Source organism: Chrysemys picta, chromosome 8, assembly GCF_011386835.1.
Source record: "Chrysemys picta bellii isolate R12L10 chromosome 8, ASM1138683v2, whole genome shotgun sequence".
Lineage (NCBI taxonomy): Eukaryota > Metazoa > Chordata > Testudines > Emydidae > Chrysemys > Chrysemys picta.
In genome coordinates, this window is record NC_088798.1 from 1,491,680 (window position 1) to 1,504,931 (window position 13,252).

The window sequence follows — 13,252 nt, forward strand, 5'->3', positions numbered from 1 at the left end:
TTCTACTGACATAAGTGAATTCTACATGATGCAGTTTATGATGCCAGGGTCTGTTGGAGAAAACCTTAACAAATTGAGGGGCTTTCTGTCCCGTCAGTACTTCACTGTTCAAACAGTAAAGATCCAATGTCACTGCAGAGTTAGAGTTTGCCTGGTGTATCTAGAATGTTACCCTCTTTCCTATACATACACACATCCTTACACACTTTACAGTGTGCTGTGGTCTGGCTGACTGACATATCATGCTCCAACTCCCGACTGCATTTTAGTGGTTCTGGGGTCTTTTGAGTTAAAAAGAGCCTCTTTCTGTGTATGTAAAATATTTACCTCTCTCACAGTAGTGCCTGAGTTATCTGATGTTTGTAAACTACTTTGAGTTCCTTGATTGGACGGCACGGTCCAAGTCCACATAATCATCATTATTGATTAGTAGTACTGCTCTCTGTTTGACAGGAGCCAGCAGTCTTGGTGACTCAATTATTTAGTTAGGGTGAGATTTTTCAAAATCACCTAAGGAAGTGAAGAACACAAACCCCATTGAAAGTCACAGTGGGACTTGTGCTGCTAACTCCGTAGGCACTTTTTAAAATCCCACCTTTACTGTTTTCCTTTGTATGATAGTAGCACCAACCAGGAGAGGGACCCTATTGCACTGTGCCCTGCACACAGACATAGCAAGGATAGTCCCTACTCTGAAGAGTTTACAACATAAATAGACAAGACTGCGAAAGGAAGTATTATTACTTTCACTTTATAGATGAGGAACAGATGGATAAAGTAATGAGAATTAAGATCTGGCAGATCTGAGAATTGTCCCCGTATCTCCAGAATCTTCAGCCTGTGCCTTAACCACGAGCCTATGAAGCTTCTAAGAAAGGAAATTCCCAAGTAGGAATAACTTTTCCTTTTCTCAAACTCCCATCTATTCCCAAATGTGTATAAACTACATTGCTTAGATGTAAATAGCTCTTATTATTAAATCAACAGAAGGAAGCTGTTCCTTAAAATGCAGCTTTTGTAGCATATATGGGTGTTCCCTTGCCATGAGAGAGGTTATGTTGTGATAAATGGGCCTACAAATTTCCACTAATTGTTCAACTGTAAAAAGTGAGAGAAAGTTCATAAAGTGCCACAATAAGTGATCACAACAAACATTGATGAGAAAAGAGACAGACTGAATTAGTCCAAACAGAAAGGGCTGTACTGATTCCACTCAAGGACTGTGTTAAGATGATTGGTAAACGAGGAGTAGAGGAATGGAAATCAATGAACCAAAATTGGTGTGTTTAAAATTTGTCGATTGGAGGTTTTAACTTTGTTTAAAACTGTTCAGTGTTGATAGTGACTGGTCTTGTTAACACCTTTAACTCTTTGGATCTGCATATTCAATCTAAATGAATACATCAGATCCCAAAGCCAACTGGTGTGGGAGGACAAAATAACTAGAGGCAGGATCCATGTAGGCAATGCTTGGAGAAGAAAGAACAGTTCTGGTGGTAACTGAGATTCTTTGAGAGGACTGTCTGCATGGATCCACACTACTCGCCTTCTCTCGCTACTATTTTAGAACCGTATCAAAATGTCATTGTTGAATAGTTGCTATCAATGGTGCAGTATATCTCTAGTGCCGTAGGACCATTTCTCATCAGTTTTTTGTTTGGAATAATAATTTTTGTGTAGTGGCTTGCATCTAGGTATCTCCATTAATGATTTATGCCTTGCAATATATCTGTAATATGGATGAGTAGTAGTATCTCCATTTTGCGGATGGGGAGCAGAGGCACAGAGAGGTTTGCTCAAGGTCACACAGTAAGTCTGTTGCAAAGTTGTGTACTAGACTCAAATCTCCTCTCTCCTAGTGCCAAGCTTTAACCACTTAGACTGTGTGTCAGTTACTGCTCTTTTCTTTAGGCTTCTGTATCTGGAGTCACTGCTCGGCCCGTGACCGGCTGTGCTATTAGGCCACTTCCCAATAGAACAAGGGCAGCTCTGTCTGTTTGGCTGTCCAAAGGTTCCATCCCCTTTCAAGTCTAAACAGTGGCTGATGGCTGTAGGCTAGTAGAAATCTGCTTTGTAATTGGATTAAAATGTTTGAAACTTGTCCGGTAAGTAATATTTCCACTGACATCTTACTTCTAGCAAGTACACCTCTGCCCCGGTATAACGCCACCCGATAGAACCCAAATTCTGATCACGCGGTAAAGCAGGGCTGCACGCTCTGGCGGATCAAAGCAAGTTCAATATAACGCGGTTTCACCTATAACGCGGTAAGATTTTTTGGCTCCCCAGGACAGCGTTATATCGGGGTAGAGGTGTAGTAGAAAAATAGCCTGAACAAGTGGTTCTCTGTTACCTTTTAGTCTTCACTTCCTTTTGGAGAGGCAGCCATCTAAAATAGTATCTGGATAGCTTTAATTCCTTCCTGGAGCGTCACTTTCCTAAGAGTTTGAAGTCCCGCAATAGAAGTAGTGATTTAGTGGTGTTTCAGATATTTCTGACCCCACGGTGGTTTGATATTCTCCCATAGTAGTGTAAAAAACAAACAAAAAAACTTTTGTTTCTGTTAAGATTCTTCATAGCTGTTTTGGAGAAGCACGGTTAAGGAAAAGATTTAAATAATAAAAGGATCAGGGTGACACACTCAGCATTTACATACCCTGGAAAGTCTTGACTCTCATCCTTTTTTCCACAGGCCTCCAGAACTAGCATCAAAGTATGCAAATTTCTCTGAGGGAGTTTGCAAACCTGGGTATGCATCAGCGCTCATGACTTCCATCTTCCCAAAGTAAGTGATCAGTTCCCCAGTGTTTGTAATTGACAGCCCTGCTCTTCCCAAACTGTCTTCCCCCTCTGCATGCAGGATTCTCGGTAGGCCTGGCTTGACATGAGTAATTGGCTGTGAATGAGGCCTCCCCATTTACCTCCCTAATCCTGTCTCCCCAGAAATGATCAGCAGGCTGGGAACAGAATATCTGTACTGGCTAAGATAAGGGGGGATACCCAGGGAACCATTTACTGTTGACAAGATAATAATGAATCCGATAAACCTGGAATGTAAGATGAAGTAAAGAGCAAGTCGTGCATGGACAACATGTGTTGTACATGGGTTGGTTCCTACAAAGCGACCAAGCCAATGCCAGAACATGTGATGCAATGTATAGTAAATACAATGTAATGTATAAATGTATATAAAGGAAGAGGTTTGCTGTGCAGCTTTGGATGTGTGGTATACTCTGTACCCACCCCCTATGCTAGAGCCTGATCGACTCAAGCGTAGTTTGATTGTATGCTAGTAAAGGAGCCTGAGTGATGAGACTGGAATTGAACTGAGTTTGTGGGGAACCAAGTGAAGAGGTCTCAGGGGAACCTCAGTATGCTACTCGTAGGTAGCTTGTCTTGTAGATGGTTGCTGCTTTATTTTGCTATTCTAGTTCCACTGGAAACTGGAACATAAAGCCCCTTGTAAAATCCTGGCTTTATGGAAATCAATGGGGTTTTTCCATTGACTTCAGTCGGGCCAGGATTTCACCCCATGACTCTACAGTACGGTATCTTCAATGATGCAAGTAGTAGCTCAACAAAGAGTGTAGGCTCAGTGCCAAATTCACCGCTGGTGTAAGCAGGTGCAACTCCATTGAAACGACAAGTGCAGCTTTATTTGTAAAATGAGATTTCGCATGGTCACTCTGGCATAAATAATCCCATCGCTGGGAAATGGCATATGGCTCACAGCTCTCAATGTGATGGCATTGTCTCAGATTCATGGAGAACTCTGAATAGTTTTAATACAGGGTATTCCCATTCGGCCTTGCCACTGCCCCCAGTGTCTTGACCAAGTCTTTCTGGTAACAGCAGTTCATTTCAGACAGAATGTCTTCTTCAGTTTCCCCATCTTGACGATTGGCTTCTCATTGCCAAGACACGTCAGGAAGCCTATAAGTCAACCTCATCAGTGCTTCAGCTACTTTCCTCTCTAGGAGTCAGTGTGAATTGGAAAAGTCTGTTTTTGCTCCACTGTGGACTATAGACTTCATAGGGGCCACTGTAGATCCAGTCATGGTGAGAATTTACCTATCAAGGGACATCAACAACCATAAGCAACCTAATAGATCAGGTTATGTACAACTCTCAAGCTCCAGTCAGATCTTGTTTTTCCCTCCTGGGGCACATGGCTTCATGTACTTACATTACCCTAGTCACCTGACTCCACTTAGATTGCCTTCAGACGGCGCTCCAGACCAAACACAGTATAATACCATAACAAGAATTTCTTCCAGAGTCACGTCTACCCTGAAGTGGTGGAAGTATTTCCGTCAGGTACATGTAGGCGTCCCCTTCCTATTGTTCTTGACAGGCAAGGTGATGGTTACAGACACTTCTGTCTTACTGGTGGGCCCACATGGACAGCCATATGGCACAGAGCGCTTGGAGATCCTTAAAGACCGGGATGCACATCAACCTTCTGGCACCCTGACTAATCCAAGAAGCTTGCAAGGTTTGTTTACAATTCATCTGTCCCAACATGTCCACATAATGTCAGACGACAAGACAACCCTCTTTTTCACCAACAAACAGGGAGGGACGAAATCAGTCCCCTATGTGTAGAAGCAGTTGCCCTGTGGAATGGTGTATCAGATATTGAATCAGCCTGTCCGCAGCTTATCGAATGTGTTGGTGGACACCCTCAGCAGGCATTTTGCCATTGATCGCATGACTCAGTAGTAGATAGCTTCCTCGTTCAGTGTGCTCCCCCACTCGGGATCTTTTTGCCCTTTGAATGAACAAGAACAGCAACATATATTGGTGCAGAGGAGCTCTAGGACTATGCTGTTAGGTCGATGCTCTCGTTCTTCCCAGGCAGACCACCTGAGCTATGCCTTTCTTCCCTTACCGCTCCTACCTCAGGTGTTTCGGAAAACTCGTCAGGACAGGGCACCGTCCTCATCACCCCCAGTTGTCGCGCAGACAGTTTTGGTTCTCAAATCTCCTGTGATGGTCATCTCGTCCTCCATTCAGCATCCAGTCCTTTCCCAATCTCTTGACCCAGGAGAAGGGCAGGATCAAGCATCCCAATCCCAAAGTCTTACTCAACATCTGCAGAGCAGCTACATGGAGTTCCAGCCCCACGTTTGAGAGACCGTATGCGCTAGTGCAGGACTGCACCGCATCCTTTGCGACAGCAGTTCTCCGAACGGCTCTGCATCCTTGCATCCTCCTCCTGCTGGTCAGTTACCCACAGTGGAATACACATAGGGACCAGCACTCAAAGAAGCAGAGGAAATTACTTAACTTGTGGTACAAATAGGGACCACACATCTCAAAGAGCTTCCATTTACCACACGGAAAGTAACTTCCTCTTTCCATGTAATCACAAAATTCCTGAAGCTGGGCCTTTTGAGAAAAACACCATGGGCTAGATACACAAGGGGAGTTAGGCACTCCAGTGCTTAGCATTGCAATACCTAACTTTTAGGTGCCTTGCTGCCTAGAGGAATTCACAACCCTGAGTTAGGCAATGCCTGGGGAGAGTGAGGTGCCTTTAAAAAAAAGGGGGGGGGGGCGGAGCGGCATGCTGAGTGGGGAGCCGCCTTAGCTAGTCAGTAGGAAATGTTGGGGGGCGGGGATGCCCCCCAAATGGAGTTAGGCTGGAGGGAGGTGCTGTGAACCCTCTCCTGGAGTTAGATGCCTAACCCAGATCAGCCCTTTCTCACGCGCATGAGGAAGTGCTGGTGCCTCCCTTATGCTCAGTTCTCTGGCCCAGGTGAGTGCTGAGTTGTAATGTTGTACTCACTCACTCTGGCCCAATGACGGTATATTTCAGACAAAGGGGATATCTTCAACAGGAGGGATTGAGAGAGCCCCGCTCCAAAACACCTCCTGTAGCCCATTGGTCAGGGCACTCACCTGGGATGTGGGAGAGCTGGGTCCAAGTCCCTCTCTGAATCAGGCGGAGAAGGGATTTGAACCCAGGTCTCCCGCATCCTGAGTTAGTGCCACTGGGCTTGTGGATGCCACCGCTCACACCATATTTTGTGCAGAACCTGATCTGATAGCCATGTTCTTAGGCATTCTCTGGGCACCTCGACCAGAACAGGTCCTGAGGGCAAGATGCGGGGAAACACGGAGTTTGTGAAGCCTGCTGAAGCTTAGGCATGATTTAGGCACTGAGCTGCTTGGTGCTGTCAGAACTCGGGTGGCTTCGTGCAGGCCCAGTGTTGCTGGTCTCTCCGGCAGTGGGGAACCAGCTCTCATTTTCCCAGCCTGGCAGTGGGTCACACCAGAATGAGGCTATTGCTGCAAGATTACAGTATTTTCATTGAAGCTCCTTTCATTCTTAATCTCCAGTCTCTGCCGTCTGTTACTTGGCCTATCTGCCATGGAAAATCTACATGCAAGAGAGTGTATATAATTTTAGCAATGATTTCAGCGGCATTATAGCAGATTCTTAGTATGAGAGTAAAAAATACATCTGTTGTAGAAAGAGGAGTAACTAAATAAGGAGGGGAGGATGTTAAAAGCTGAATAAAATAGTTACCTCTTGTTTTACTGAAGTAATGGGCTTTGTTTTATATTAACTGATTCCACATATTGAAAATGTTGAAGTTGAATAAAGCCATACTTTAAAGTCTTTGAAACTAAAAGTCCTTTGTCTCTGCCTTCCCTGTCTAGGGGGAGAGGTCTGAAACTGACTGGTGCGTATGCCACCTTTAGAAAAAGCAACAAAACAAAAAGCAGACCTCCCGATTTGCTGTGAAGGGAGACGAACAGCCTCTCTCTCAGGAATGTGGCTGCTAAAAATCTATTTTGCTTGCTTGAGAGTAGACTAGAGAATGATCACCACAGTATTTGCATGTCAAAAGGATACCCCTAACCTCTGAGAAGGGTTGAGCTGCAGAGGCTTTGAAATAGCTAACAGTGAGAGGGGAATGCTGGATTGTGAGGCTGAAAATGACTCGTCATAGGGGCAGGGCAAGACTATTTAATATAGCCATAAAGTTTAAGGCCCAAAGAGACCATTATGATCACCTAGTCTGACCTCCTGCATAGTACAGGCCAGAGAACTTCACCCAGTGATTCTGATATCTGTCATATCCTACAGGTTTCAGAGTAGCAGCCGTGTTAGTCTGTATCCGCAAAAAGAACAGGAGTACTTGTGGCACCTTAGAGACTAACACATTTATTAGAGCATAAGCTTTCGTGGACTACAGCCCACTTTAAATCAAGTGCATATTGCATCCGAAGAAGTGGGCTGTAGTCCACGAAAGCTTATGCTCTAATAAATTTGTTAGTCTCTAAGGCCTTGGCTACACTTACCCGCTAGTTCGGCGGCTGGCAATCGAACTTCTGGGTTCGACTTATCGCGTCTAGTCTGGACGCGATAAGTCGAACCCGGAAGTGCTCGCCGTCGACTGCGGTACTCCAGCTCGGCGAGAGGAGTACCGCGGAGTCGACGGGGGAGCCTGCCTGCCGAGTGTGGACCAAGGTAAGTTCGAACTAAGGTACTTCGACTTCAGCTACGTTATTCACGTAGCTGAAGTTGCGTACCTTAGTTCGAATTAGGGGGGTAGTGTAGACCAAGCCTAAGGTGCCACAAGTACTCCTGTTCTTTTTGTCATATCCTAGTTATCTTGATTTAAAGATTTCAACTGATGGAGCATCTATTACATCCCTTGTTAAACTATTCCAATCACCCTCACTGTCCAAAATGTGCATCTTATTTCCAGTTTCAGTTTTTCTAGCTTCAGCTCCCTACCATGGGATCTTGTGTCTTTTCCTGATAGCTTACAAAGCCCTAAGTATTCGATATCTTCTCCCTGAATGAGTACTTATAGACCATGATCAAGTCATCTTTAACCTTCTCTTCAGTAGCACTCTGTGTGTCTGGCTGTCATTATAAGGCCTGTTTACCAGATCTCGGATCATTCACGTAGCCCTTTTGTCAAGTCTTTCCAATGTTTCAACATTCTTTTTACAGTGTGGAAACACCACAGTATTCCATTAGGTGGTTCACCCCTGCAATACACAGAAGTAATGACATCTCCCTACTCCCAACTAGATTCACCTCTACCCCGATACAATGTGACCCGATATAACACGAATTCGGATATAACGCGGTAAAGCAGTGCTCCCGGGAGGAGGGGGGGGGGGACTGCGCACTCTGGTGGATCAAAGCCAGTTCGATATAATGTGGTTTCACCTATAACACGGTAAGATTTTTTTGGCTCCCGAGGACAGCGTTATATCGAGGTAGAGGTGTAGTCACCTGATGATGCATTCAAGAATCACGTTTGCTCTTTTAGATGTAATATTGTTCTGAAAGTTCATGTTCAGTTGATTATCTACCATGACTCCTAAGTTTTACTCAGAGTCACTGCTTTCAGGATACAATTTTCCAATCTGCGTATACGGCCTATGTTCTTGTTCCTAGATATATGACTTGTATTTGGCTGCATTAAAATGCATATTGTTCAATTGTTCCTAGCTTACTAAGAGATCTAGATGGCTCTGTATAAGTGATCTATCCTCATTCTCATTTTCTTCTCCATCAATCTTTGTGTCATCTGTGAACTTTATCAACAGTGACCTTTTATTTTCTTCCAGCTCGTTATTAAAAATATTGAATAATAATGTGTTGGGAATCAGTCCTTGCAGGAATCCATCCAGAGCATCCTCACTAATTTCTGATTCCTCATTAGTATGTACTTTTTGAGATTTTTTCAGTTAGCTAGTTTTTAATCTATGATATGTGTCATATTGATCTGTATAATGCTAATGTTTAATCAAAACGTTGTACAATACCAAGTCAGATGCCTGACAGAAGTCCAAGTTTATTATGTGAACTCACTTACCTTTATCAACCAAATTTTTAATCTCATCAGAGAATATTAAGTTCTTTTGACAAGTCCTATTTTCCATAAAGCCAATTAGTTATAGTACTGTCCTTTAGTTCTTTATTGATCAAGTCTCACATCAGCCATTCCATTGTTTTGCCCAGGATTGATGTCAAACTAACAGATTTATACTTACCAGTTTATCCCATGTAATCTTTTTAAAATAGTGACACAACATTGGCTTTCCTCCTGCCCCTGGGAACGTCCCCAGTTTCCCAAGATTTATTACAAATTAACATGAACAGTCCAGAGAGCTCCTCGGCCTAAACTCTTCAGGGCAAGTTATCCAGACCTGCTGATTTTAAAAGGTTTAACTTGAATAGATTCTGTTTAATATCTTCCTTATTTACTGTTGAAGTAGAAAGTATTTAATCATCATTAGACAAATATATCATCCAGTTTTCTTCCAACAACCGAGCCAATAGTTATTCAGTACTCCTGCCTTAGCTGCATTATCATCAACAATTTCATCTAGTAACAGACCATTAGCGCTGCTAGGATTCCTTTTGTTCCTGATATATTGTTTTTAAATCTTCCTTATTGTGCCTAAACTTATTGGCGACGGATTTTTTCATTAGGAACTTCAGCTTTCCTTATCATTAGCATGCACACCTTAATTTCTATTTACATACATTGCAATTAGCTTCCCTTTTTTTATTTGTTTCATATTTATTTTTGATTGCTGGTTTCTCATGTCCCGTCTTAACCAGCATGTTTTCTGTTAACCAAAGTAGCCTTTTTTGGGTCAGGTGCAGGACTGCTGCCTGAGGAATGGTGTGGAGAAAATTGGAAGTAAAAGCACCCTCAGTGAAAACCAGTTCCTCAATGGCATCTCTGGGTTCTGGTTCAGTGAAAAATGCTATTTTTACTGGGACTTCGGTCAGCTTAAAGATTTCAGTACTCAGCTAATGTTTTGACCTTTTAATGGGGAACGCTAACTTGCTGCATTTGTGTTAACACCAGAGTGCTCTATATGCTTGGTCTGTTTTGTGTGTGTCTGCACATGACTGTCTCCCCTTTCTTTCTGTATATCCTATTCTTGATCAGAATAGAAAGGAAACTTCTGCCTGCAAACCACAAATCCGCTGTTCATATGCTTGTTAAACAGGGTTCAGCTGCCTACAGCTTTCCAACCACAGACTCGTGTGATGATGGCTAAGACTAAAAATAAGATTTGTGGTGGATTAGGGGAGGCATGTTCATAGCCCATGAATGAGCCTGAATTTGCTGCTGAGAAGAGATAATATGGGGAAAGGGTGCTTAAAGGTATTTGACTCAATGAATGACAGCCTTACATGCTGAATGTCCCCCTCCCAAAAGAGGTTATCTCTTGAGATTCCCTTTGACCTAGAGAGTGAAGTGGATTTTGACCAAGGATGAGAATTTCAAAGCCAGGGTAGAGAGAAGAGAGGAAATTCAATAGCATGGTGGAACTGTAGGTCATAATGTGACCACAGCAATGAATGGACATACAAGGCAATGGAAAAGATGTGTATGACCACAGCTGTAGTGGTAAGAGTCTCTCTTAGTAACCCAAGTCATTGACATGAATCATAGACTTCCTTATTTTGTTGATGGCTGGGAGCAGAAAGGCTACAGTAGTTTGGTTAATTATTTTGATGCCAGCTTTCTAGAGAATCATAGATTGTCATTCTCTCAGTATTAACTCATTCCAGTCCAACTCCTTTCATCTTTAAAACTACACCTCATTCTCCATGCTGAGAAAAACAACCCCCATTTGAGCACTGCTGAGTTTATATTTCCCTGCTGAGCTCTCTCTTTTTAAATAAGTTTCAAAACACATTTTAGCTCTCACAGAAGAAGAGGACAATAGCACAGAGTAGAGTCGTGCATAGAACGACAAGTGCTGTGTAAATTTCCACCCACTGCAATTCTGCCAGTGCCCCTCAACTCTGTTCTGCGGCATCCCTTGCTAGTCTCATCTTGGTCTTCATCACTTCTCCTCTCTGTCTCTGTGGGCGCATGTCAATCCTAACCTGGACCCTGCTTCTCTTCCAGTCCTGGGCTTCTCCAAGCTCTGCCGATGATTCTCAGTCCTAACCTGCGGTACTCCCAAGGAGAGAGTGCTGGATCTTGACAAAATGTATTGTTCTTTTTTTTTTTATGTGGGTAAATGGGGAAGTAGGATGAGAGTATTACGCTCTCTTTCACTGGGTACCTGAGGTAGGATTTGAACTTAAGACCCACATAATGAAAAGCTGAAGAGTTAACAGACCAGGCCACCAAACTCCATTCCACAGTGAGTTTTGCCACCTTTCTAAATATTTCTTCTTCAAAGTTAAATGGGCATGCATTTTTTAAGACATACATTTAGTGCAGTGTCTAGCACCATAAGGTCCCAATCTGGTTAACCCTATAGGTGCTTTCACAATTTACCTATTGAAAGAATACAGTTTAAAAAAAATCAAGATTTAAAATCCTACATGGATTTTGTTTACCTTAAAATTAAAAATCAACATAGTTTAAACGAAAAGGTCTTTCTCCCTTGCCAGGACTCCCCGTCACATGCTCGTGGCTGCTTGCAAAACAAAATCACATTCACTCAGTTCAGCTTCAGCACAAGTGCTGAAGTAGCTGCTAAGGTCTATTCAATTCAAAGGCTCCAATTGTCCTCACGGATTAATTCACCTCAACTAAACTGAGCTAGTTGTATCTGCTGTGGTTGTTCACCCCGCTGTGTTTTCCTATCAGAGAGATTTATTACAGTAAGGTTATTAGTTTAATAGCTTCATCACTTTTGCCACAAACCTATTAACTCACCATAGTTCCTCAAATCACAACAGGAGATAAGTGAGGGAGAACTCCTGCTACAACATCAGAATGATTTAATTTTATCTAGCACTCTGCACGTGGAGCACCTGCTCCCTTCCCATCAACTCCTATTCTCTTTGTGATACGAGTTCAAAGTGCTGGTATCTTGGGTCTGGTCTTACCCATGCAAGTTCGCTCTGCTGGAGTGGTCGGGTTAAAAGTGATGCCATTGCTAATTATTAGTGCACCAGGACCTTGTATAGAGAATGGGGGGAGGAGTTCAAATTGTTCACTGGGATTTTTTTTAATACTTCAGTGCATTTATTGATACATTTCAGAAAAATCTAAAAATCAACCCATCAATAATAATAATAATAGAAGAAGAATGTATAAAACCTTTAAAAAAGAGACAGCTTGTCTGAAGTGGGGATGCCAACTCCCAGGTACTGTAGTGCGTCCTGTCCTTGAAGATGAACTTACTTGTAAAGCTTGACCACCCCCTTAATAGTACTGCATGTGCAACGTCTTCACCAACCCCATGATATCAGTGCTGAACAAAAGGGTCCTGGGGAAGCTCTGGTTGTAATTGTTTCCTTCAAATATGGTTTATGCAATCTTTATGTTTGGAAAAAAAAAAGCATTCCTCTGTTCAGTTTAGGAACCTCTTCAGAGTTTAGCATGGGACTGTATTGTTGTGTTGAACTAGAGCTGTTGGATTTTAATTGGGTCCATAGTTATCTTGAAATTGTGTCCCTTCGCCACAAATCCAGTTCAGTTCTGCACTGACACAAGGTCTTTGTACCTGAATCTTAATGTCTAGTTTTAGGTACCATATGGTCTCAAAATGTGAAAAGCAGAGACTGAAGTCATGTGGGTGACTTGTGTGGAACCAAGACAGATGACTATCAACATTGAGAGCCATTATCTGTGTCCATACAAGTACCTTGTGGCTGGTCAGCAGCAAATGACTGTAGGCAAGGCTGCTGAGCTTAGCGGAAGTCTGGCCCAAAATAAATAGAGTGCTTTATGATAAACAAATACCCAGGCTACTTCAGAGGCAACTATACCAAACCATAGTAAGGTCAGCTCTTCTGTAAGTACCAGAGACGTGGGCGACCAAAAAGGCACTTGAGAAGACATGAAGCCATTGAAATGAGATGTTGGAGGGGTGGGAGTGGCAGTGGGAGAGGTGACATTGCTGGCCACATGCAGAATGATGTCATCGGGAGAGAGACCAAGGTCTGTGATATCCGGGCGAAGCTGCAAGAGAGGAGGCTGAGATGGTGTGGGTATGTACAAAGGATGGATGAAGGGGATCCTGTTAGGAAGGCATTTGAGACTGGAGTTCCGGGGTTGAGAACAAGAAGATAGCCAAGAAAATGGCAGTCCCATTGTGTACCAAGGGATGGAGTGAATATGGAATGAGAGTTGGACCGGCGAGCCTGGAAAAGCCTGATCTGGTGACCCATCCCCTGCTAGTTGGGAAAAAGGAAAGAAGAAGAAATCTGCTCAGGACCATGTGACTGTTGGGCGTGACTGTATTATGTTGCTCTTCTTTGAGTTATGGTCCCTATTGTATTCTACTGAGG

At 43.2% G+C, this 13,252-nt stretch overlaps 1 protein-coding gene across 13 annotated transcripts in view; it reads left to right on the forward strand.

Moving 5' to 3' along the window:
- Window positions 1-13,252, forward strand: part of ST3GAL3 (ST3 beta-galactoside alpha-2,3-sialyltransferase 3) — a 367,793-nt gene that overhangs the window by 167,480 nt on the left and 187,061 nt on the right. For 11 of the 13 annotated variants that reach the window (XM_065555304.1, XM_065555307.1, XM_005307127.5 and 8 more), the window contains one exon: window positions 2,693-2,785. The exons of the other annotated variants lie outside the window; for them this stretch is intronic. In XM_065555304.1, the coding sequence (XP_065411376.1) occupies window positions 2,693-2,785 (93 nt within the window). The remainder of the gene's footprint in view (window positions 1-2,692; window positions 2,786-13,252) is intronic. 13 annotated transcript variants of the gene reach the window in all.